At 36.4% G+C, this 22,932-nt stretch overlaps 2 protein-coding genes across 3 annotated transcripts in view; both read left to right on the forward strand.

Annotated features, from left to right (window-relative positions):
- The first annotated feature begins 1,858 nt into the window (after window positions 1-1,858).
- tdrd15 (tudor domain containing 15) lies at window positions 1,859-11,928 on the forward strand. 2 transcript variants are annotated; one of them, XM_079887229.1, is made up of 5 exons: window positions 1,859-2,009; window positions 2,410-2,518; window positions 4,724-10,374; window positions 11,425-11,448; window positions 11,529-11,928. In XM_079887229.1, the coding sequence occupies exons 2-4, from the start codon at window positions 2,496-2,498 to the stop codon at window positions 11,436-11,438; spliced, it is 5,688 nt and encodes a 1,895-aa protein (XP_079743355.1). In that variant the 5' UTR covers window positions 1,859-2,009; window positions 2,410-2,495; the 3' UTR covers window positions 11,439-11,448; window positions 11,529-11,928. The 2 variants fall into 2 exon arrangements, with proteins under 2 accessions (XP_079743355.1, XP_079743356.1); XM_079887230.1 differs by having other exon boundaries at window positions 4,724-10,362.
- Window positions 11,929-12,835: 907 nt separating this feature from the next.
- Window positions 12,836-22,932, forward strand: part of igf2r (insulin-like growth factor 2 receptor) — a 36,827-nt gene continuing 26,730 nt past the window's right edge. Inside the window, exons 1-10 of the mRNA XM_079887393.1 lie at window positions 12,836-13,061; window positions 13,470-13,609; window positions 18,112-18,230; window positions 19,037-19,135; window positions 19,624-19,756; window positions 19,983-20,094; window positions 20,420-20,531; window positions 20,608-20,767; window positions 22,511-22,697; window positions 22,804-22,907. Of these exons, the coding sequence (XP_079743519.1) occupies window positions 12,943-13,061; window positions 13,470-13,609; window positions 18,112-18,230; window positions 19,037-19,135; window positions 19,624-19,756; window positions 19,983-20,094; window positions 20,420-20,531; window positions 20,608-20,767; window positions 22,511-22,697; window positions 22,804-22,907 (1,285 nt within the window). The 5' untranslated portion in view covers window positions 12,836-12,942. The remainder of the gene's footprint in view (window positions 13,062-13,469; window positions 13,610-18,111; window positions 18,231-19,036; window positions 19,136-19,623; window positions 19,757-19,982; window positions 20,095-20,419; window positions 20,532-20,607; window positions 20,768-22,510; window positions 22,698-22,803; window positions 22,908-22,932) is intronic.

Below are 22,932 nucleotides of genomic sequence, written 5' to 3' on the forward strand. Positions count from 1 at the left end.
AAACATTCCAAAATAAACGCGGCCCATTCTCACGTTTGGCAAAGTGATGCATATATCCATTCTTGAAATGATACACATCTCCAAAGCATCCCAAAAAAACAACAACATTTAAACAATTTGTCAACTATGTGTGTTGCTTTTCCTCTTTCCTCACTAGAAACAAATGCTCACAAAATAAACCTGTAGCATGATGGGAACTCTAAAAATAGCAGCTGAAATATAACAATAATCCTGAAAAAATTCATTAATCCAAGAATGGGTAAGATAACACCTTCCAGTCTTAATTAAAGCTCTGCTCTCTCTGAAATGGTGCGTCACAGAGGTGAGTGCCTTAGGGCCATTTATCTTATTTACAGAAGACTGGCAATGGATTCTGGGATTTAATGATTAACCAAGAGGGATATCATCTCCTTGAAATCTGGAAATCTTGCAGCTCGCCTATAGACCCAATCAGAGTCAGCCAGCCTCCTTAATGTTACTTTTGCCTTTCGTTTACATCCATTCACACTATATTTTGGAACTTTTTTTCGCTGGTTTCATCTGTAACAGTGAGGAGAAGATTCTGCTGGCCTTGTATAATAGGCAGAGTTTAAAACGCCATATCCGAAGCATGGAAATAAGAGGAAAATTGTAAAATGGACAAATAAACACAAAGACTGGACAATGAAAGCATATTATTAAAAGCTTTAGGTGTTGAGTTGTTGTGGGACAGTTTGACTAATGTCTGTATAAGTGTCAAAATTTTGTGACAACGTGTCCCCCATTTATAGCAACCTTTAAAGTAAAACATTTAGAAAACAATTACGAAACAATACATAAATCAGAAACAAATGTAAAAGGTATAGGATACAAATTAGCAAAACTTTACAGCTTATTTTTATTTTAGTATTACTGAGATACTATTATAGTTTTTATTAAAATGTTGAATTAGTTTTTTACATTTTGCCATTTCATTTTAATTTTAGTTCAAGTTTTAGTAAATTTATAAAGAAATTTTTTGTCATTTTGTCATTTGTCAAAAATACAGAAAAAAACAGTAATATATAATTTATTTGTGATGCAAAGCTGAATTTTCAGCATCATTACTCCAGTCTTCAGTGTCACATTATCCTTCAGAAATCATTCTAATATGCTAACTTAAACAGTTTTTATAATTACATATTTAACATATTTTTTACAATCTGTGATACTTTTTCAGGATTCTTCGATGAACAAAAAGTAAACAAAAGAACAGCATTTATTTAAAATAGAAAACCTTTTAAGTTTTGGGTGGGTCAGTTTTCAACAGTCTTTCTTTTTTTTTAAATAAATTAATACTTTTATTCAGCAAGGATGTGTTAAATTGATTAAAAAAGAGATAGCAAATATTTCTATTTTAAATAAATGCTGTTCTTTTTTACCTATTGTTCATCAAATAAATCCTGAAGTAAGTATCACAAGTTTCAAAAAAATTGAACAACTGTTTCCAACATTGATAATCACTGAGTATTAAATCAGCATATTAGAATGATTTCTGAATGATCATGTGACACTGAAGACTGGAGTAATGGCTGATGAAAATGTAGCTTTGCATCACAGAAATAAATTACATTTTAAAGTATATTAAAATAGAAAACCATCATTTTTAATTGTAATAATATTTCACAATAGTACTGTTTTTTCTGTATTTCTGAAAAACGTTAAAAATAATAATGTTCCATATGCCTAACTTAATTTATATTTTTATTTATTTTGCTTTTATTACCTTAACTTGTTCAAGAGTAGCAATGAAACTAGCTTGAAAACAAACATTTGATTAATTGAACATGATTTAATCCAAAGGCAAATAGTTATGGAGATTCAGACAACATACCTGAGTGACAACTAGCCCCTGTGTCCTCTAAAATGTCTTTTGAAAGTGTAGGTAGGCGCTTCCTGGATCTGATTGGCCCACGACTTTACAGCTTAGCGTTCCTCTTACAGCACGTGCCAAGGCCGCGAATTCTGCAGAAAACATGATGCGCGAGAAGGTAAGAGAATTTTGTCAGACACTAATGTAAAAACAACTCAATTTATAAATGCTACAGACAAAATAACCACTTTGTCTGTAGATAATACTTAATGTATTCGGTATTCATAAAAAAACACCGTAGAAAACTACTTTTCAACCCATATACACCTGAAGTCGAAAATCTGTCATGTCGACAGTTGTGTCATTCAGAAAATACTGCTTAAACGATTCATAAATGACTAACTGCCGTACTGTTTATGGATATAGTTTCTGTATTAAAATGTAAATCATAGAATCATCAAGTGTTACTTGCATGATGATATAGCCTAACATAAATCACGCTACAATCTAATGACTCTATTGCATGTATTTCGGTCCATATATTAACTTTATGATGTGTATTAACGCTGTTTTATTAGTGTGTTGACCTCCATCATCCCAAGCTGTGGCTGACGTGCTCAGTACTTGAACATTTACCAGGACTGCACGGTTAGATTGGATTCAGATGCCTTCGAGTCAAATGGAGAGGTAAGGCTTTGACTGAATAACCGATGCAGGGTTGCCAGGTCTGCATAACAAAGCCCTCCCCATTGCAAATCAAAATAACTATCCAAATCACGTCCAAAACCTCTATCTAGCTCTTCAACCCGCGGACTGGAAAGGGGGTTTTAATGGTGTTTACGACAGCTTGCACCCAGAAGCTTTGCACCTAGAAAAACAACCCGCGGGAACAGTGTAAAAGTAGCACTATTCCTCGGGAAATCTGCGGACTTGGCAACACAACCGATAATCCATGCGCTTCAATATTTTCACATGCAGAAGTAGTTATTTATGCAGCGTAAAATATGTTTATGTATGTATAAGATCAATGGCATGATCTAAAAAAATCCCAACATAATTATTAAAATGCTTCTAAAGTTGGTGTTAAATATAAAAAGTAGAAATGTTAACTATTAATCGAGTTAATTATAAAACGTATCGATCGTCGATTAAGCAGGTTTATGCTCGTGCGTGCTGCTCAACCGAGAAACATGTCAAGCAGACACGAGGAAAAATTAAGCTAGCGCGCAGGAGTTATGTTTGAGACCATTTTCCAGCTTTTTACACCTAATGATTATCTCACATAGGATGCGTTTGTTTAAGAATGAACGCTGTAGTAAAGCATGCTGGTGATAACCTTCAGCTTCATTGCATGCAGCTCAACAGCAATGCACAACTAATAATGATCATGATTGCGACTGTCATATTACAAAACATTATAAAGAGAACAATATTGTAATAAAGCATTGTGAATTATTTGGGTGTAGTTGCTGTGTTTCGTAGTGTTGCTCCAGGAAGAGCGAGTCCACAACAGGAGTTACACATTCTGACAAGCACACATCTGAGGCGGCTTTGGTGACACATATTCCTTGTTATATTTGATTATTAAATAAGTAATTTAATAAATGATCAATCACATCGACTTATTTTACAATCCTACTAGCCCTTTATTTAGATTAAAAACCCTTCTCATTCATTTGGCGAGGAACATGTTGTTTTGAGCAGCATTTGCACACACTGTCATGCTGTTCGCTGTATGCCACTGCAGTAAAGCGTTATCAATTATTTGTACACACATATTGTAATTGGTTCCGGAAGTATTTTTTACATTCATTTCTCCCACAGACAGGGCCGGCCTAAGCCTTTATGCGCCAATATGATTGACTATTGTCAATGCTTGATCATTCGCAGACTACAAAACACACCCATTATCATTTATCAATGTTATTAGTTGTAGCTTGTTGCTTGCGTCAAAGTCTGCCTGGCTTGTTTTTACCCTTCTACGGTTTTAAATTGTAACAGTAGAAAATCCACAAGAGTGGCTAGGTGTTAATTTGAACTTTAATATTCAAAATCTTACAGTACTAAGTGGCTTACTTAATGTGGTGTACTGAAAGTAAATAAATAAACTAGCAGACAATGCATTTACTGTTAACAAGTTAACCACTTTAAATGCCTTTGGTTAAAAAAAATGTATGTGTAAATGTGCAAAACAATTAACTAAATAACTTTAGATAAACAGTATCTTCTTATAAAATAAATAAATTTAATTGTACAAAACGGACAATGTTAAATTAAATACTTAAATACCAAAATAAGATATTTTGAAGAATATGTGTAACCAGACAGTTACCAATGGACCCCATTGGTTTCCATAGTATTTTTTTTCCCCTAGTATGGAAGTCAATGGGGACCAGCAACTGTTTGGTTACCCACATTCTTCAAATCAAAATGGCAAGATGCAATAGAGGTTTGCATTTGTTACATAAAAAAAAATCAAAATGGCAAGATGCAATAGAGGTTTGCATTTGTTACATAAAAAAAATCAAAATGGCAAGATGCAATAGAGGTTTGAATTTGTTACATAAAAACAACAAAACATTTTTTTTAAATGCCAGTGCCATCTGCTGTTAAAAACTCAGAATCGAATCGAGAGAGAATCGCGATGCATTCGGAAAATCTCAGAATAGATTCAGAATAATTTCTCGACTCACGATGTATCGATTTATTGTCCTAGCCCTATTGTCTACAAATGCACCTTCAGAAGATCTCACAGCTACAAGGATTGTGAAATTAAATGTTTATTAGATTTTCAAATACTTGTTTAAATTATATAAATGCATATTTGCTGAATGCAGATGGTAGATGAGAAAGTTTTGTATCCATGATTTTTTTTTTTTTTTTTTTATTTAGGGTGAAAGAGGAGACAAAGCTCCCTGCTCCATGTGTTTTGTGGCCTGTGGAGCTGAAGCTGACTCACATTGACTGTAGTCCTAAGGAGACACTAATACACTTTCAGGGCCAATATATGACTATCTGTGAACTGGACTACAACATTCTTCAAGTTGAAATTCAAAATGCTGTGAAATCAAAAGTTTCTGTTCAAGTTGGAGAAGTTTGCCTGGTAGAAGATGCAGCGTCTGGTCGCTGGTACAGAGGAAGAGTCCAAAACATACAGAACAATTTATTCCACATGTTTTTGCTAGACCATGGAGATGTGTTGATTGTTGGGCCCAGCCAATTGTCCTCTATATCTGACACACTCCTAATGCTCCCACCAAAGATTGTCTGCGGTTTCTTTGCCAATATACTGCCAGTCCAGAACCGATGGGACGGTTTGACAGAGAATTATTTCTCTTCCTTGATAGGCAGCCAGATCAAAGGATACATCCACGCCCGTCTTCCATACCATGTCCTCATTCTTGAAGTTCCGGACATTAATCGCGACTTGTTAAAAATGAGGCTTGGGAGACATGTGGACACTAGTACATTTCTGCTACTGGTTGAGATTCTTATTGGGGAACCAGTCCTACAAAACAATGAATCTGTCCCTGATCTCTTGATTGAAAAGCAAATAGGGCAAGAATGTTGTCTCAAATCCTCAAGCCTGCTTGGCTTTGAAGAAATTCTGTCACTTAATGGCCCAAAGCTGAAAGTTGGTCAAAAAGTAAGAGTTGTTGTAGCCGCAGCAGTGAATCCTGGATTATTTTACTGCCGACTGTCATCCATGGACAAGGACCTTCAAGAAATGTCAGATAAATTAGCACGTGCATGTGAATCAGGCAGTGGTTACCCAAGCAATAAACCACTTGAAAATCTTGGCTTGCTCTGTGCAATCAAAGGGAAAGATGAAAAATGGCACAGAGGTTTTGTGCAATGTCTCCCCCTCAACTCCCAGGTCCAAGTTGTGTTTGTCGACAGTGGCTATTCTGAATCTGTGAAAGTTGAAAACATCTTGCAGCTACCATCAGAATTCATCTCAACACCGATCATGGCATTCCCATGTTCACTTTCATGCTTGGAAGAACCAGATGAGACCATCAAAAACCAACAACTAGTGGCTCTAAAAACCGGGTTGCTGGGGAAAGCTTTAGAGGTTGCAATCGATGACTTTTGCAAAGATCAGAACTTCTACTTGGTCACATTGAGCACTGCTGAGAAACACTCAGAGGAGCAAGCCAAAGTTAAACTCCTTGGAGAAGTTTTTGACATCAAGTCCAACTTTCCCCACAATATCCTTTCAAAGATGTATGCTACAGAAACGAAAGCAGTCCAGACTTCTGATTCAGTTTCAAGTCAATTGATACCTAATGGTTCTATTTTTGAGGGCTATGTGGTGCATGTCCAGAGTCCAAAACATTTCTGGATAAGGACCAAAGAACAAAATCCTAAGTTTGAAAACATGACAAAAGAAATGAACGATTACTTCACCAAACTACAGTTAAAAGAGGAGGTTTTTGAAGACCCAGTGCCTGGTGCACTTTGCTGTGCAATGTACGAAAAAGACATGCATTACTACAGGGCCATTGTAGTAGATACTTTGGAAAAGGGAGCTGAGGTGTTTTTCATTGACTTTGGAAACACTGAAAAGGTGCCAAACATATTAATTAAGAAGCTTCCCTCAAAGTTTGCCATTCATCCAGAATTTGCACTGAAATGTGCTTTAGCGCATGTGGCTCCATTTGAGGACATCTGGACAACCACAGCATCCGACTTCTTCAGGCAAGTCACATCAAACAAAATCTTGGTGGTTCATGCCATTCACAGAAAAAATGCAAAATATGTTGTTGATCTTTTTGAGAGAGGTGCTGAAAATAGCTATAGCATTGCAAACATCATGACAACAGCAAAAATGGCCCTGGATTGGAGATACAACCCGGCATTAGCATCTGTTGAAGTGGAGAAGCCATGTAAAGACAAAGGAAATGCTCTGACCAAGAAAAAAAACAGAAAGGACCTTCGTGTGGTGACCTTTTGCAAAGTCATCTCTTATGGGCCCAATCCAAATCAGTTGAAATCAGAGTGTGAACAACAGAATGACCTTGAAAGATGTAATCCAAATGTGACGCCAAAACTGAAGGTCGTTTCTGCTGAGGCCTTCAAACCGATGCATTTCAAGCCTGGGTCTGAAGTAAGTGTCAGTTGCTTACATATAAATTCTCCATCTGACTTTTGGTGCCAAAATGAGAGCACAAAAGTTGATCTGGACAAACTGATGGAAGAGATGCAGGCATTTTACCAAACGCACACAGTTGCACTTGAAACACCAGCAGGATGTTGTGCAGTAAAGTCTCCACAGGATAACCGATGGCATAGAGCATGCATATTAGGAAAAAACAATGAGGAACTCCGCTTGATCCTGGTCGACTTAGGCATAATTCTCCAGGAAAGGATGCAAAACATCCAAGCTCTTGCACCACAGTTCTATGAACTTCATGAACAAGCATTTAGATGTAGTTTGAACTTGATTGAACCTGTTGGAGGAAGTTCTTGGAGTTCAGAAGCATGCAGTTTGTTCAAGGATTTTGTGTCTGAGGGTTCACCCAGTGTATGCAGAGTTCATTCCCAGCTCTATGAGCAAGGAAAAGGTCTCCTTTATGTGGTCACCATTCATACACCTCATCAACAGGCTACCACGTATCTTTTAGAGAAAGGTGTTGCGGTGGAAATGCAATCTCCAAAGCAGCTAATTTCATCATTCTTCCCTCGTTCCTTCATTTACTCATCTTTCAACTTGAGTTTTGGAAGCGAAGAACTGGTGCATGTTACTCAAGTTTGCAGTCCTTGGGAAATCTATTTTCAGCTCGACAGGAATACAGAGATCCTTGATACGCTGATGGAGAGAGTTGCTGAAGAAAGTCAGCTCTTGACTACGACATCTGACGACTACAGCGGTAATGTTTGCCTGGCCAAATATTTCTGTGACGGCCAGTGGTACAGGGCTCTGACACACCCCGTCCAATCTCATCAACATGTGAGTGTGTTCTTTGTTGATTATGGTGATAAGCAAATTTCTGAGAAGACAGATGTTATACCAATTCCCAAAACAGCGGCTGATTTATTGATGACACCAATGCAGGCTCTGAGATGCAGCCTTTTGAATATTCCAGAGGGGGAACATTTGCCAGAAGTCAACATGTGGCTCGAGACTGACATCCTCAACAAATCCTTCCAGGCCAAGTTTATGTCAAGGGACAACAACGGACATTTTGTTTGTGATCTTTATGATGGAAATGTGCACATCAATGAAAAAGTCAGAGAGCTCACGTCAACTTGCAGTGTGGCAGAACGTAATCTGACTGTCAGTAAGCCTGCTTTAGATTCCCTCAGAGAAGAAGCGGATGTCTGCATTTTAAACAGTACAGTGAACACCAAAAAGAGGGGATGTGATAAAACCAAACCGGGAAATAAGCAAATTTCGAAACCCATAAAACCTCCCAAAACGCAACATAAAGCAGCAATAAAAGAGAAACTACAGGACACTACCTGTTCTCTTAAAGTAGTGCCATCACATAAGAACTTGCCTAAACTATCTGATCTTCCTGCTGTCAAAATGAAACCAGGTTCTAGCGGCGTGGGCTTCATCTCTCATTGCAGTTCTGTTAGAAGCTTCTTCATCCAGATGGAAGACGATGAAACAAAGATCCTTCAAATGGGTGAAGATCTAAACAGCACTGTCTTCAAGGATAACATGAAAAATGTGGCAACCGAAGTAAAAGTAGGAGACCTTGTTGCCGCCGAGTATGAAGAAGACTTGGCTTTGTACAGAGCTGTTGTCACCGACGTTTTAAACTGTGGCAGCTTAGCAGTTGAGTTTATTGATTATGGCAATCCTGCAACTGTCGACAGAAAGAATGTTCACATGCTAACCGATACTTTTTTGTCTCAGCCCAGATTGAGCACTCTGTGCACACTTGCAGAACCTCACTCTTTTGAAAACGACGACTCCTTTATCAAGGAAGCAGTTGGAAAGCCTTTAATGCTAGAATTAATTCGAAAGCTTGAAAATTCATGGGAAGTGAGCATTAAGATTGAGGATGGCCACATGCATGGGAACTCAAAGTATGATGGTGATCAGGGCAAAGATGTAGTCTTGTCTAGTCAAGACAAATTGCCAAAAGTGTCCCAGAGTGAAACCCAAACCGATTCTCAGGCCCACAAGGCTAAATCAGTTAAAACCATCCAGCAAAAGACTGAGTTATGCACACAACAGCGCAGATGTGAACTCAAAAAGAATCATGCAGAATTTAGAACCTACCAGCAAAAGACAAAGTCAAACACACAACGTAAATGTGAACTTGGAAACAATCAGACATTTCCAACAAAGCCAATTAAGAAAGCAGGCTTTTACTTCCCGACATATGTCTTTTGGAATAGAAAGTACAAGAAGAGGCAAAATAACTTAAAGCCTAAGGACGTGGTTCTTGCAAAACTACCATGTGACACAAGCATATCAGTGACTGAAACTTGCAGTGTTTCTACATTTAATGCAAATGATCATGAAACCTCTAAGTCACCTGATAGCGTTGCACTGCAAGAAAATGTTTCTACATTTAATGCAAATGATCATGAAACCTCTAAGTCACCTGATAGCGTTGCTCTGCAGGATGTGGAAGATATTGAGGCAGTGGAAAGTACTGATGGGTTGCTTGTTGTTGATGACCATCCTCCCTTCCCAGACACTTCTTCAAAGATCAGTTTGGATCGACCACAGACCCTATTCCAGGCCCCTGTCCAAATGAACTTTGAATATAAAGGATTTGCAGCTGCAGTCACAACCCCATCTGAATTTTACATCATTCTTGAAGACCTGCTTTTGATTGTAGATACTGTCTCTGCCATTCTTGAGAACCTTCCCGAAGTTTTGGTGCCATTACCGGAGGTTGATTTTGTTCCTGGTGCGAGCTGTTTGGTGAAATCAGCAGAGAAGAAAAAATGGTGCAGGGCCGAGATCGTGCAGTGCGATTCCACTTCTGTGCTCATAAACTTGGTTGACTATGGGCAGTATTCAGTTTTGTCCCTACACGATGTCTGCCTGCTTAAAAAACTTCCAGAAGAGCTCGGTAGATTACCTAAAGTCACCTATCATTGTTTACTGAGGGGAGTGAAACCCAATGGCCAGGACTGGTCTGATGATGCCATTGTTTTCTTCCAGAACTGTATGTGTCATGGGAACCTACAGATCCGTTTCAGACAGCCTGTTTCTGAGACACAATGGGAGGTTGACATAATCACAGGAAAGCGAAATCTCGCAAAAGAGTTAGTAGATGCTGATCATGCCATGTATATCGATAATATGCTTGGAATCAGGTTTCAGCAAGAGCAAGGAGCCAATAGAGAGTCTAAACAACAAGACATCGCCAGCACTGTGAATGTTTTATCCATGATAACTGAGCACACATGCGAAGCCACATGTTCTCAACAGATCTTTTCAAATGAGTCCATGTTTGATCAAAAGTCATCTCAAGATTCTGTTGTGGAGCAAGACACTTCGAACAGCAGTGGTGATCATCTTGGACCTGTGGAGAGGGCAATGCTTAGTCCACCATCAGGTATCAAACAATGTGAGTGAGTGAGAATTAAAAAAACTTTGATTTATTGTTTTAATATAACTGTCTTTTCTGTTACTACCAGTCACATGTTTGAACACACGCATATTCTTAATTAGGGATTAAATATTCACGGTAACTTTTGGTTGGTTACAGTGTTTTAGACAATTTCTTAAATAAATAAAAATCAAAAAATAATTTTCTATTTTAATACATTTAAAAATATTATTTATTTTGATCAAAGCTGAATTTTCAGCATCATTACTCCAGTCTTCAGTGTCACAATCCTTCAGAAATCATTCTAATACGATGATTTGCTACTCAAGAAACATTTCTTATTATCATTGGTGAAACATTTGTGGTCAGATTATTATTTATTTTTTTTAAAAGAGGGAAATTAAGCATTAAATTGTTCAAACGTGACAGGGAAGACATTTCTGAAGGATCATGTGACACTGAAGACTGGAGTAATGATTGAAAATTCAGCTTTGAAATCACAGGTTTAATTTGTAATTATATTTTGCAGTATTGATTTCAATAAATGCAGCCTTAGTGAACAAGACACTTCTTTAGAAAACAATAAAAAATAATGTTTCTAAACTTTTGACAGCTACTTTTTTTACTGATTACTTTTTTTTAAATTGTAAATATTATATTTTATTCCATATTTTGTCTTTAAAAGTAATATATCTGTTTTATATTTTACCGTTATCCATCCTGCTTCGGTTGTAGTTCTGCAATGCTTGGACATAAACAAAGCTCAGTAGGTGTCAGTGGCACTTTGATCTAAGCATACCTGTAAAGTTTGGTGATAGTGCCACCTACTGGCCATTGTTGGTTAAAAAAAAAATCTTTAGATTCCTGTGGTCACATGGGTTAAAAATATTCAGGAAATTAATAATTTAAGGAAATATCCTCTGAACATAAATCTAAAACTTTAGATTAAAATATTATAATATAAAATTAGTAAAGTGTGTCCACTGTCCAGACTTTTAACTGGTAGTGTTTTCTAAAGACCTATAAATAACCTATGACTTTTTTTTCTCTTCTTCTTTAATTTCTTAGGTGCACTGATGTGAGAAGGCTCATGTAAGTATTACACATTTTGATTGATTCTCTGTATGTTTAAGTGTGTAGATGAACTTAATTTTCCCATTGGTTTATTTCAGAACCGAGAAGCTAGCGGGTTACGCTCTGCATTGCATCAAAGAATAATCCAGTTTTGGAATGGCTGGGTTTTTCTTTTTTCTTTTTTTTTTTTTGACCTCCTAGTTATGATGTTCTTTAATTGTTTTGTAAAAATAGAGCATTTTGCTTTATGAGGTTGTATTGTTCAAACATTAGTCAATAGTAAGATCTTAAAATCAAAACATTTTAAGCATGCAACTATCACATACTTTTTGATTAAAGAGTCTAGTTTTAGAATTAAAGAGTGAATTTGCAGCTTTTTGGCAGATTTTGTGTATCTATAAATGGACACATGTGACTGATGAAATATGCCATCAGTTTGATTGCTATGATGGCTTTAAGATCTGAACAGAAAACTGTTTTTTTTTTTTTTAAAGGATTGACATTTGACCTCAGTTTGATTTTGCTGTGTAAAACATTGTGGTTGTTTTTTTGTGAAGATGTTAATATTTCCAGTTCTGTTGAAACACAATAAAAACATAATGTTGATGTGGGTTAAAAAGTTTGTTGTCAGAAGTGGGATTCGAACCCACGCCTCCAGGGGAGACTGCGACCTGAACGCAGCGCCTTAGACCGCTCGGCCATCCTGACTGTTATTACATGGTTATTACACATTAGAATTATTACAGTCAATGCATCTATAGTGATCGATATTGATGTACACATGCACTGGCTTTATGAATGGTTTATTGTTCTCTCTGGAATATAGTTAGCTAAACTAAACAGGACATACATTTGTTTTGTAACGATGACTCATTGGCAAATATTGGATGGCACATTATCACAAATTTTTAAATATTTCATGCGATACAAAAATCGTCCACGAGGGGGCCCATGGCGGCTCAAACAGCCAACTCATTCATTGAACACCCGCCAAATGCGGGTAAAAATCATAGACTTTCAAAACAAATGATAAAATAGAAAAGGAGATCACTTTGAAGACGAAATGTTGAATTGATGCAAAAAAAAAAAAACTAGGCTGCTGTATATTTTCCTAGCGAAATATTTAAGTAAGATGTTAAAACATTTCCATCAACACAAACCATTATAATTATTTATTTGGTAAGCCGACAGCCAGACGTTACAGGAAAAAGTGACTACTGAGTGTAATGATTCTGGTCAGTGTTTTATGTTTCGATAATGACGCTGTAATTTTAAAAAAATCTCTTACATATATTTAAAAATGTCTGTGCCGCCAAGTCACGCCCATTTTGGACGATCCTTTCCACGTTGCTGTCATTCTACTTATTCGAGCGGAGCGAACCACGTGACCTGTACCACATGTCATGCCGTCATGTGACTGAGTGGTTCCTGTAACGGGTAAAGATCAGTAATCAGAAAGGACTGCTGTATCATGTCGGACTGTGCACACTAATTTATTTCCTTGCGTAAAATATGGGTCGTATTCGTGTTTGCGGAGTCGTCGCTACTGTTATTTATAGGTTCATACTGCTTCAGTATGTCACATCAGCAGTGAAGTCGGATGACAGCTCATGGTACAAGGGTCTGTGCAGGTGAGATCTTAAATAAATAAACAAACACTCTTAATGCTGATCATGGCTGGCAAACCATGATGGTTAATATAAACACTTGTTGAGAAAGAAATTCATGCGTTTAAATATGATCTAGTTTGTTGATCACTGCTTTTATACAGTTTGTGGCCCTTCTTTAGCCTGGGTGCATCAAGGTACATGCCTGTGGATCTAATCAAAACCATAACAGACACTTACTTTGTCTCACCTGAGATAAAAGAAATGCATTCATTTAGACATTCAGCTTGTTTTATGATCCAATGATGTCATGTAATTTAAATACATTCTGATCTTGGAAATGGGTTCAAATTAAATTGTTGGTGTGTGTGTGTGTGTGTGTGTGTGTGTGTGTGTGTGTGTGTGTGTGTGTGTGTGTGACTGACTGTGAAGTTACAAATGGGAGGCCATCGACCAGGACAGCAATGTGAGATACGCTTTGAAGATCTGTGATTCGTCTCCAGACACAGAATGTGGAAAAGGAAGTGCGGTCTGCGCCCACAATCTTACGAGCAGCCAGCACCAGTCAGTGGGTAAGTGCAATGCATCAGTGTGCCAAGATCACACAATACACAGCCAAACTGCAACAGCAATGTTCATAAAATGAAAGCACAAATCACTTTATTGTACCTGTGCTTTACTCATCTTAAATAGTATTGCATACATTTATTAATGTTCATTTTGATCAGGTCCAAGTGTTTTTCTATTGTGAATATTCTGTCTTCTGGCATGGGATAATGATTACCAGTTCTACTGTATGCTGATAAGAAATTTGAATGATTGTTTGATTTAGTGGTAATTAAGATGATACCATCTGTGAGAGTAGCACTGATCCAAGACCTCTATGAGTACATTGTTATCAGATTTAACAAAAATTCTCATTCTTCACTTGTTTTTCAATTCTATCGGTCCTAAAATAGAGGTTATTTTCTTTATGCAATATATAATTACTTATACACTACCATTCAACTGTTTTTACTGTATTTTTAATTAAATATGCAGTCTTCAAGACACTTCTTTCAAAAAAATTCTAAAGTCTTACCTTGAAGACTGCATATTTAATTAAAAATACAGTAAACACATTTATAATGTTAAATATATTTTATAATTTAAAACAACCATTTAATAGGCCTATATGTTAAAATGTAATTTATTCTTGTGATGTCAAAGCTGAATTTTCAGCTTCATTACTCCAGTCTTCTGTGTCACATGATCCTTCAGAAATCATTCTAATACGCTGATTTTCTGCACAAGAAACATTTTTCATTGTTATCAATGTTGAAAACAGTTGAGCTGCTTAATATTTGTCTGGTAACTGATACTTTTTTGTTTGTTTTCAAGAAACTTTGATGAATAGAAAGTTTAAAAGAACAGCATTTAATTGAAATCAAAATGTCTTTACTCTCACTTTCTGATCAGTTTAATGCATCCCTGATGAATAAAAGTATGAACTACTTAAAAAAATTAACTGTTTTCTTTTAATTTTGTGGTGAAATGTGACCCGAACATGTTTTCGCTCAAGATTCACCCTTTTAAGCGTTTCGGTCATGTGATACCATTTCCTATTGATTCAAGTCACATCAAACACTCAGTTGGACAAAGAAAGAAGCGATTGATTTTTTTTGCTTAGTCTGGATATTCCTATTAAACTCTTTAAAGGAAGTGTGCTAAATAGTTCTCATTTTCTGTCTTTGCATTAGATAACATCCCAATAAACCCAGGGCTGTTATAGCACATGTCATATAACTGTGCACAGCACTTTACATTTGTAAGCGAGAGCTGCATGACAGAGCACTTGTTTGTTTGGCCTTATCCTTTTAGTCAGCTGACCTCCATATGACACAAACCTATCAAATGAAAACCCTGACCAATAGCGATCTGAGTCTGCTTCTGTTTGCCCAAGATTTAAACAGAGGCGGACAGAGTACACAGCTTCATTACTTGAGTAAAAGTACAGATACCCCTTTCTAAATTTTACTCAAGTACAAGTAAAAGTACTACAGTCAGATGTCTACTTAAGTAAAAGTACTAAAGTACTTGTTTTTAAAAGTACTTGAGTATCAAGAGTACAAGAGTACATTTTCTAAATATTGCATTACTACTGCCACAGTGCTTACATTGGTCAACACAGCAAACACTTGAAGCGAAAACTATCATTAACTTGTTCAGAAAATTGAAATAGTCTGGCGAGGTGGGGCCACGGGTTGGCACATTCCCAGGATTCGATTTTTTTTTCCCAGGATGGTAGGGGAAGACTCATGAATATTCATTAGGGAAGTCATCCCTGATTGATCTGATGACCTACCCCTAACCCCGCCCCTAAACCTACCCGTCACTGGGGTTAAGACCAATCAGGGATGACTTCCCTAATGAATATTCATGAGTCTTCCCCTACCATCCTGGGAAAAAAAATATCGCTCCCGGGATGGACCTGCTGCATCTTCATCCATTGTTTAGTCCATGGTTTCGTCTCTTATCTAAATCTGACCATGGAGTTGACTTTGGCGGAAAGCTGAAGGTGATAGGCTGTCCCAATCAGTGGCGCCTGCACAATCCAATCACATTTGATGGGGAAACAACAAATTGAGGGTGTCCGAGATGTTTATTTTTTCCTTTTTTTTTTTAGAAGAAGTAACGGGTACTCACAGTTATGGATAGAAATGTAGTGGAGTAAAGAGTACAATATTTGCCTCTCAAATGTACTTGAGTAAAGTCATGAGTACTCCCCAAAAATGATACTTGAGTAAAGTACAGATCCCTCAAAATTGTACTTAAGTACTGTACTCAAGTAAATGTACTCTGTTACTGTCCGGCTCTGGATTTAAATGGAGTCAATTTCATTTGTTGTCAGAACAAACACCATATATTTACCAGATATTGCATCACATACCATGTGACCCAACGACAAAATAAGACAACTTGCAGATGTTAATCATGCTGATTGAATCTGTGCTAATATAATAATTATATTCTCTTTCAGCCATATTACATACATTGCATAATTTGTTTATTTTCCACCCCTGTAAGAAAAGCATTCAAACACCATTGTGTGATGTCTATTTATATAGTATTTCATGCTGTGCTGACTTATATTGTCCTTGGTGTCACGCTTTGGTGGTTGTTCGCATCCTTTATGGGGCTTTCCGTCCCTTTAATGTGTGGTTCACAAAATAGTGTCAATGCATCTGAAAGCTTTTGCATTCATTTAAAGTGTGTATGCTGCTCAGTGACATATCTTGGTATTCTTTATCTCGTGTTCCTGCTGTCGGTTATTTAATATTCACAGTAAGTAGGTCAAAGTTATCTAGTAGCAGGTGCACTCGTAGAATATGACAATTAGAAAAATGCCTGTTTTGTAAGTAAGTGACAGTATTTAAATAGCAGTAATTAAATTGTCAGGCTCCATCACATATTATAAATCATGAAGCGCTAGTCCTATCACGAGCTATTTTTGTGACATCTTAGAGGTCTGAAGTATGGTACTATGGACTTCCAAATATAATTATTTAAGCAAGTTCCAAAAAGGGCTTGTTTTGATATTGCGGGATCTGAGATTTCACACGGGCAAATACATTTGCATATGCCTTCCTCCATAGCTAAACATTGATGAATACATTATCCCATCTTAGGCCCCGCCCACTTGCATTCAGTCACTTAACTGCTGAAATTAGCCTACCCTAGTTGTGATCATTGCGTTGCGTCAAAAGCAAATAGAACCCATTATAATCATTGATGTTGTCACACTGGATACAGTATACAGATGCGCGTTCAGTCTCTGATATACACTCTACGCACTTGAGTCTGTCGACAACAGGACAAATGGAAGAATGAAAGAATGTTCGCGTCCAGTTTAAACCACTTGTTTGCGTCTCTGTACAGACATAAAGGGATAGTTCACCCAGAAGTTAAAAAGTTGTCATCCCTTACTCATCCTCAAGATATTCCAAACCTTTATGAGTTTCTTTATTCTGCTGAACACAAAAGAAGATATTTTGAAGAATGTTGGTAATCAAACAGTTGACGGTAGCCATTGATTTTCTACAGTAGGAAAAAAATAATACAATGGAAGTCAACTGTATGTTACTTTATGTACAATTCTTATTAATGCAGTGTGTATACTGTTTGCAATATGCCTTTTTTTATGCATGGAATACCTTTATGATACAATTGGCAAAATGTGAAATGTATAAGCAGAGCACACTGCATGAGCATTGTATGCCACAATGCAGTGCGTATGGTATGACAATTTTGATTCTTCTTCTTGTTTCATTATTTGAGGCGATTGCAATAAGTAAGACAAATTTACACTAATTTGGAATAATCATGCATAATGTTTGTTTAATTAACATTTCTAAATAATTGAAGTGGCATATGCTGAAATATATACAACACAGTGAGGTCATGTGATGACAATGTAGTGCTCTACTGTCTTGATGTATGTATGATGCCCACTGTTTTAAAATAAAAAAATATATAGTATGTATAAAATACTGTGCAGTAGTACACTAGAGTTTATTAGCTTTCTCCACACATGGCATGATAAATGTTCTCGAGTAGCCTAAAATTTCAGCCATAGCTTGTCCGGCTCTAGCCAACATGTTTATGGAACCGTCTGTTACGTATTATTAGGTTATCTTCTTCTCATGCTGCTTGTTCCCATGGGTTGTGAACTGCTAGATGTTTGGCCAACCTCTCCAGATCACATGCTGTAATATTTTTTATCTTGTTGGGTGTCACAGAGACATTTTCTGATTTGTTTGTGCTGATAAACTTTAGTTGACTTGGATTTGAACGAACAGTTTTGTGTGTTGTTGTTCTTGTGCTAGACAACTCTGCATTTACAAATTACTTTAGATTTTGTTTTTATTACTAAAGTCTAACTGCATATAGAGTGTGTTAATATATAGCAATAACTTTCGGCAGTTATTTTAATAATTGTATTATGTTACCAGCTTGCTGAAAAACAGTTTCAGGTTTAGTTTCTTATTGCTGTGCAGACACACTTCTGCTGTTAAACAAGCTTTTTTCTCCATAGGTGAGCTCTCCTTGCGGAAGGACTCTCTTGCTGTGCTTGATTTCAACAGCTCGAGGAAATGCAACGACAAGAGCAGCAACTTTCAGAGCAGCATCACCTTTCAATGCGGCAAAACAATGGTGAGCTTTGGTGCGCAGCATGCGCTGTTAGTCAGAGGTGCCTGTGAACAGACTGTGGCATTTGCAAAGCTGTTTCCTTCCTTCCACCTTCTTGCTGCGCAGGAAGAAATGACAGATGGAAAACTTGATATAATAATGAGGCAAAGTAAAAGTAGGTGTGGCTGAAGTTACTCAAAATGGGCTTTGATGGATACTTGAACGTCTTGTATAGTTTGGCTTGTTATTACTATCACTAGACTATTTATTTATTGTCTGTTTGTGCTGAAATTTGTCCCTATATATAATTTTTTTTTTTTTTTGTCTTAATGCATAGTTTTAAAATTTATTTCAGTTCATTGCCAAGGCAACATTTCACTTTTTTTATCGTTAGTTTTTCAACTAATATTAGGACTGTCAAATCGATTAATCGATACATAAAAGTATATATTCATCTACACACACACACACACACACACACACACACACACATATATACTATATAAACACAAACTTTTATATTAGATGCGATTTAATCACAATTAATTGATATGACAGAACTAATATATATATATATATATATATATATATATATATATATATATATATATACACACACACACACACACACACACACACACACACACACACACACACACACACACATATATATATAAATAATTTTTTTATAATAATATATTTACATTTTTATTTCATTTGACAGAAATGTTTTAAATAGTTTGTGTACAATAATAACCCCGCTGCAAACATTTTTATCACATTGCTTGCTGATTTACATTACATTTATGGTTTTTTGTTTTTCTTCAAAGGGCACACCTGAGTTTGTCACCGTCTCTGAGTGTGTGCACTACTTTGAATGGAGGACGTATTTCGCCTGCAAACGTGATAAATTTACACCACATAAGGAGGTGAGTAAAGTTGATGAGACGTGCTGACTTTTCAGTTGGAGCATGAATGTGGGGGGAGGTGTGAATGTGTAAATGTGTGTGTTTGGCATTTTCATTTGTTCTCAGTGAGAAAATAATGAATTAAACTCATGCTTGAACAAATCATTTTTCAAACTCCTGAGTTAGAATTATCTAAGAAGAACATTAACATTTTCAACTTGTGAAAAGCACTTATAAGTTAATTTAATTGCTTTATACAGTTTGTTTATGTATATATTTACCTGTTGAAATAGTATACATATGAATTTGGGGGAAAACAAATTATTTTATTATGCTAATCCAAGCACCAATCATTTTCAGAAAATGTGAAAATCCACTTTTTTAGATATTCTGCCTTATATCTTATATATATCTTAGTTATACTACAAAAATCAGAGGAAATGGCAATGACTTGAAACTTTTTTGTAGTAAAGTTGTAAAAAATATATATATATTTTGCATTTTTAAAGGTCCCCTGCTATGCCTTTGACTCGGATGGAAAGAAGCATGACCTCAACCCACTGATAAAACTGTCGGAAGGCTACCTGGTTGACGACCCAGATGATGAAAGTGATTTCTACATTAATATATGCAGAAGTCTAAGTGAGTTTCAAAAAAAAAGTTTTTATCATATTTATCCATAGCAGTGTTGGGACACAGTGTGGGGGTGTGCACTTCTCAAGATTTTGGAAACTAGTCAACAAACATTTTGATTATATAGCTGCTTTAAACCAAACAATCCGCAAAGCACCTGAGCAGGTTCTTATTTAAACAACCAAATAATTTAACAGTGCAATGCAGATAACTAAGATAATGTCTCTCTGTTCAGATCTTGCTGGAAGTGTCTGTCCTGAGGGATCTGCTGCCTGTCTCATCTCTGGCAAAGATTCCTTCGACATGGGTCAGCCTGTTCACCAGCTCGAGTTGCTCTCCAATGACAAGTATGGGATCATTTATTAGCTAATTTGTTATTAAGTTTATTACACTGCTGTTCAGAAAAAAATAAAAAAATAAAATAAAATGCACACACACACATATATATATATATATATATATATATATATATATATCAATCATTTATTTTTATTTTTTTTATGTAATTTATTCCTTTGTTGTCAAACCTGAATGTTCAAGAACTATTACTCCAGTCTTCAGTGTCACATGATCCTTCAGAAATCATTCTGAAAAGCTGATTTGCATCTCAACATTTCTCATTATTATCAGTGTTGAAAACAGGAACAGCGTAACTGATGTTCTCTTTTTCAGACTAAGACTGCGGTACGAGGGACCCCAGACTCCAGACAAAATCCCAGACTTGTGTGATGGCCACAGTCCAGCAGTGACGATTACATTAATTTGTCCCTCTACAAGACAGGCGGTAAGAAGATGCCTAGTGTTTCATCTTATTGTACCTATTGTACTCCTTGAGCTCAGTTTTCTCAATGGTTTATCAGGGAAGTAACCCTAAGATGATCAGCAACTCAAACTGTCGGTATGAGATCGAGTGGGTGACGGAGTACGCCTGCCACAGAGATTACCTGGAGAGTCACGAATGCAAATTTACCAGTGATCAGCACGACATCTCCATCGACCTAAGTCACCTGACACACAGCTGTGAGTTACATTGATAGTTTAGAAAGTGATGTACATTTTTTTTGTGGAAAGAATGAAGGAGCGATTAATTTTATGTGGTCTTTAAAGGTGCAGTAAGTGATTTCTAAGAAATTCTGTTGATATTTGAAATCAACAAATATCGAAAAATAAAGCGAAGATGACGAACAAACAACAAGGAAGAACAAAGAATGAACATATAGTACACAAAAGTATATACAAACAAGAGTTGGGATGTTAGTCGCCAGCAGCACACCAGCTCCAGGCAAACAATGGCACTCAAAACTTTCCTGTTACTATAGCTAACGTTACAACAACAGCATTTATTGGTTCTGTGAATTATAGCAAAACCAATGTTACTTGCATATTATGGAGCAGAAACAACGCAACCTCATCAGCAATTTCAGGCCTTCACACTTAAGGCATCTTCAGCGCTGGAATGCTTTTCTAATATTAACGTGGTCCTAAAGCTCTTGCCTGATCATAACCCTTATTTTTCTGTTGATATTCCTTTTCTCTTTTGTAATGTCTCTCATCCTCTTTCTACAAATCTCCCTCTTGCTCACTCTCTCCTCCCCCATAATGAGTGGACACGTCCCCTACTGCTGATTGGCTACAAGTGTGTTGTGGTGTACGATCTTATCCACATTCAACAGCATTTAAGAAATCACTTACTGCACCTTTAATGAGTACATTAATTGAATAAACCACAGATATACCAGTATCATGGTACAGTGGTACTATTAAAAGTTTTCAGCAGTTGAAGTAAAGCTAATATAAATATATAAATATGAAAAACTTGGCAAATGGTATATAAATAATACTAAAATAACACTGAAACCATTGATGTCTAAAAGCATGATAATGGTATGGTACCACGTACCAAAATCATAGTATTTCCATGGTTTTTCAGTAAAAAAATAAGACATTGGCATTGTACTCTGTTCAAATAACATGGTCCATTGTACTATTTTGGTATGGAATATTTTGGCAATTTATATGTTAGTAAGATGAATCAGATGGGCAGTTTGTTGAATATATATATATATATATATATATATATATATATATATATATATATATATATAGTTTGTTTTCCCCACTAATGGCAAAATAGAAGTGTAGTTTAGTTAACTACTATCAAACAAAAATTAGAAAATTAGAACAAATAATCAATAAACAAGCAATAGAGCAAATATACAATTAAAATAAACCATGCCTCTCAGGTTTTTCAGGTACGTTTAACATTAGTATTCAGTTACAGAAATTAAATAAAGTAATCAAATGTAAAATAGTGCATATAATCTTCACTGTGTAAATTAACTAAAAATTAATCCTTATTAAAGATACAAAAGTTATTCAGTCAAGAGCAATGAGTGGTTTCTTTGTATTTTGTTGTTTGATTAACATTAAAAACACAGACATCAGCACTTCAGCAGGAATATTAGACTGCTGTCACTTTAAGACATAATGCATGCATCTAAAATACTAATACTCTCTCGACTGTTTATGCTCACTTATGACATGACGGTGCAGTTCAGTTTTATTTATTTTTTTACCGAGAACTGTTGCACCCCTACTGTAAACATAGTGAAACATTCATTAAATCAATGTTGGTGTTAGCATAATTTCATACAGTTTAGCAAAAACACCAAACCCTCCTTCAATAACAATTATACGCAGTTGTGGTTCATCATCAAGTACTTATTTATGATGTATAATACTTTACCATTCTTCATATTTTAGCTACTGACACACCCTATATGGCTGAGGCAAAAAGTGGCAGTGACACCTATACCTTCTATCTGAACGTGTGCGGGGAGACCAATGCTGGTCATTGTGGCGATGTCCAAGGTTTCGTATCCACCTGCCAGGTCAAAGACATCGGGAATGTGAAGAGGATTGCTGGGAGATACCAGAACCAAACACTGAGGTTCAGTTTTACTCACATTTTGAGACACTCTGATTTACACAACCCTTAAATGCAGTGCTGAATTTAAACTGAAGAGCAGTCTTAACTCTTCGCTTTTTATCTTAAGATATTCAGATGGAGATCTCACACTAATCTACCCAGACGGCAGCAGATGTAGCACAGGATTCCAGCGCATGACCATTATTAACTTTGAGTGCAATGTAACTGCTGGTGAGTAACACCATGACTCAACACA

The sequence above is a fragment of the Squalius cephalus genome, assembly GCF_949319135.1.
Source record: "Squalius cephalus genome assembly, chromosome: 12".
NCBI classification, from domain to species: domain Eukaryota; kingdom Metazoa; phylum Chordata; class Actinopteri; order Cypriniformes; family Leuciscidae; genus Squalius; species Squalius cephalus.

Coding starts and splice junctions, on each gene's coding strand:
- tdrd15 (XM_079887229.1), top strand. CDS start 2,496: ATGCCTTCGAGTCAAATGGAGAG. Junction 2,519..4,723: donor CCTTCGAGTCAAATGGAGAG/GTAAGGCTTTGA, acceptor TTTTTTATTTAG/GGTGAAAGAGGAGACAAAGC.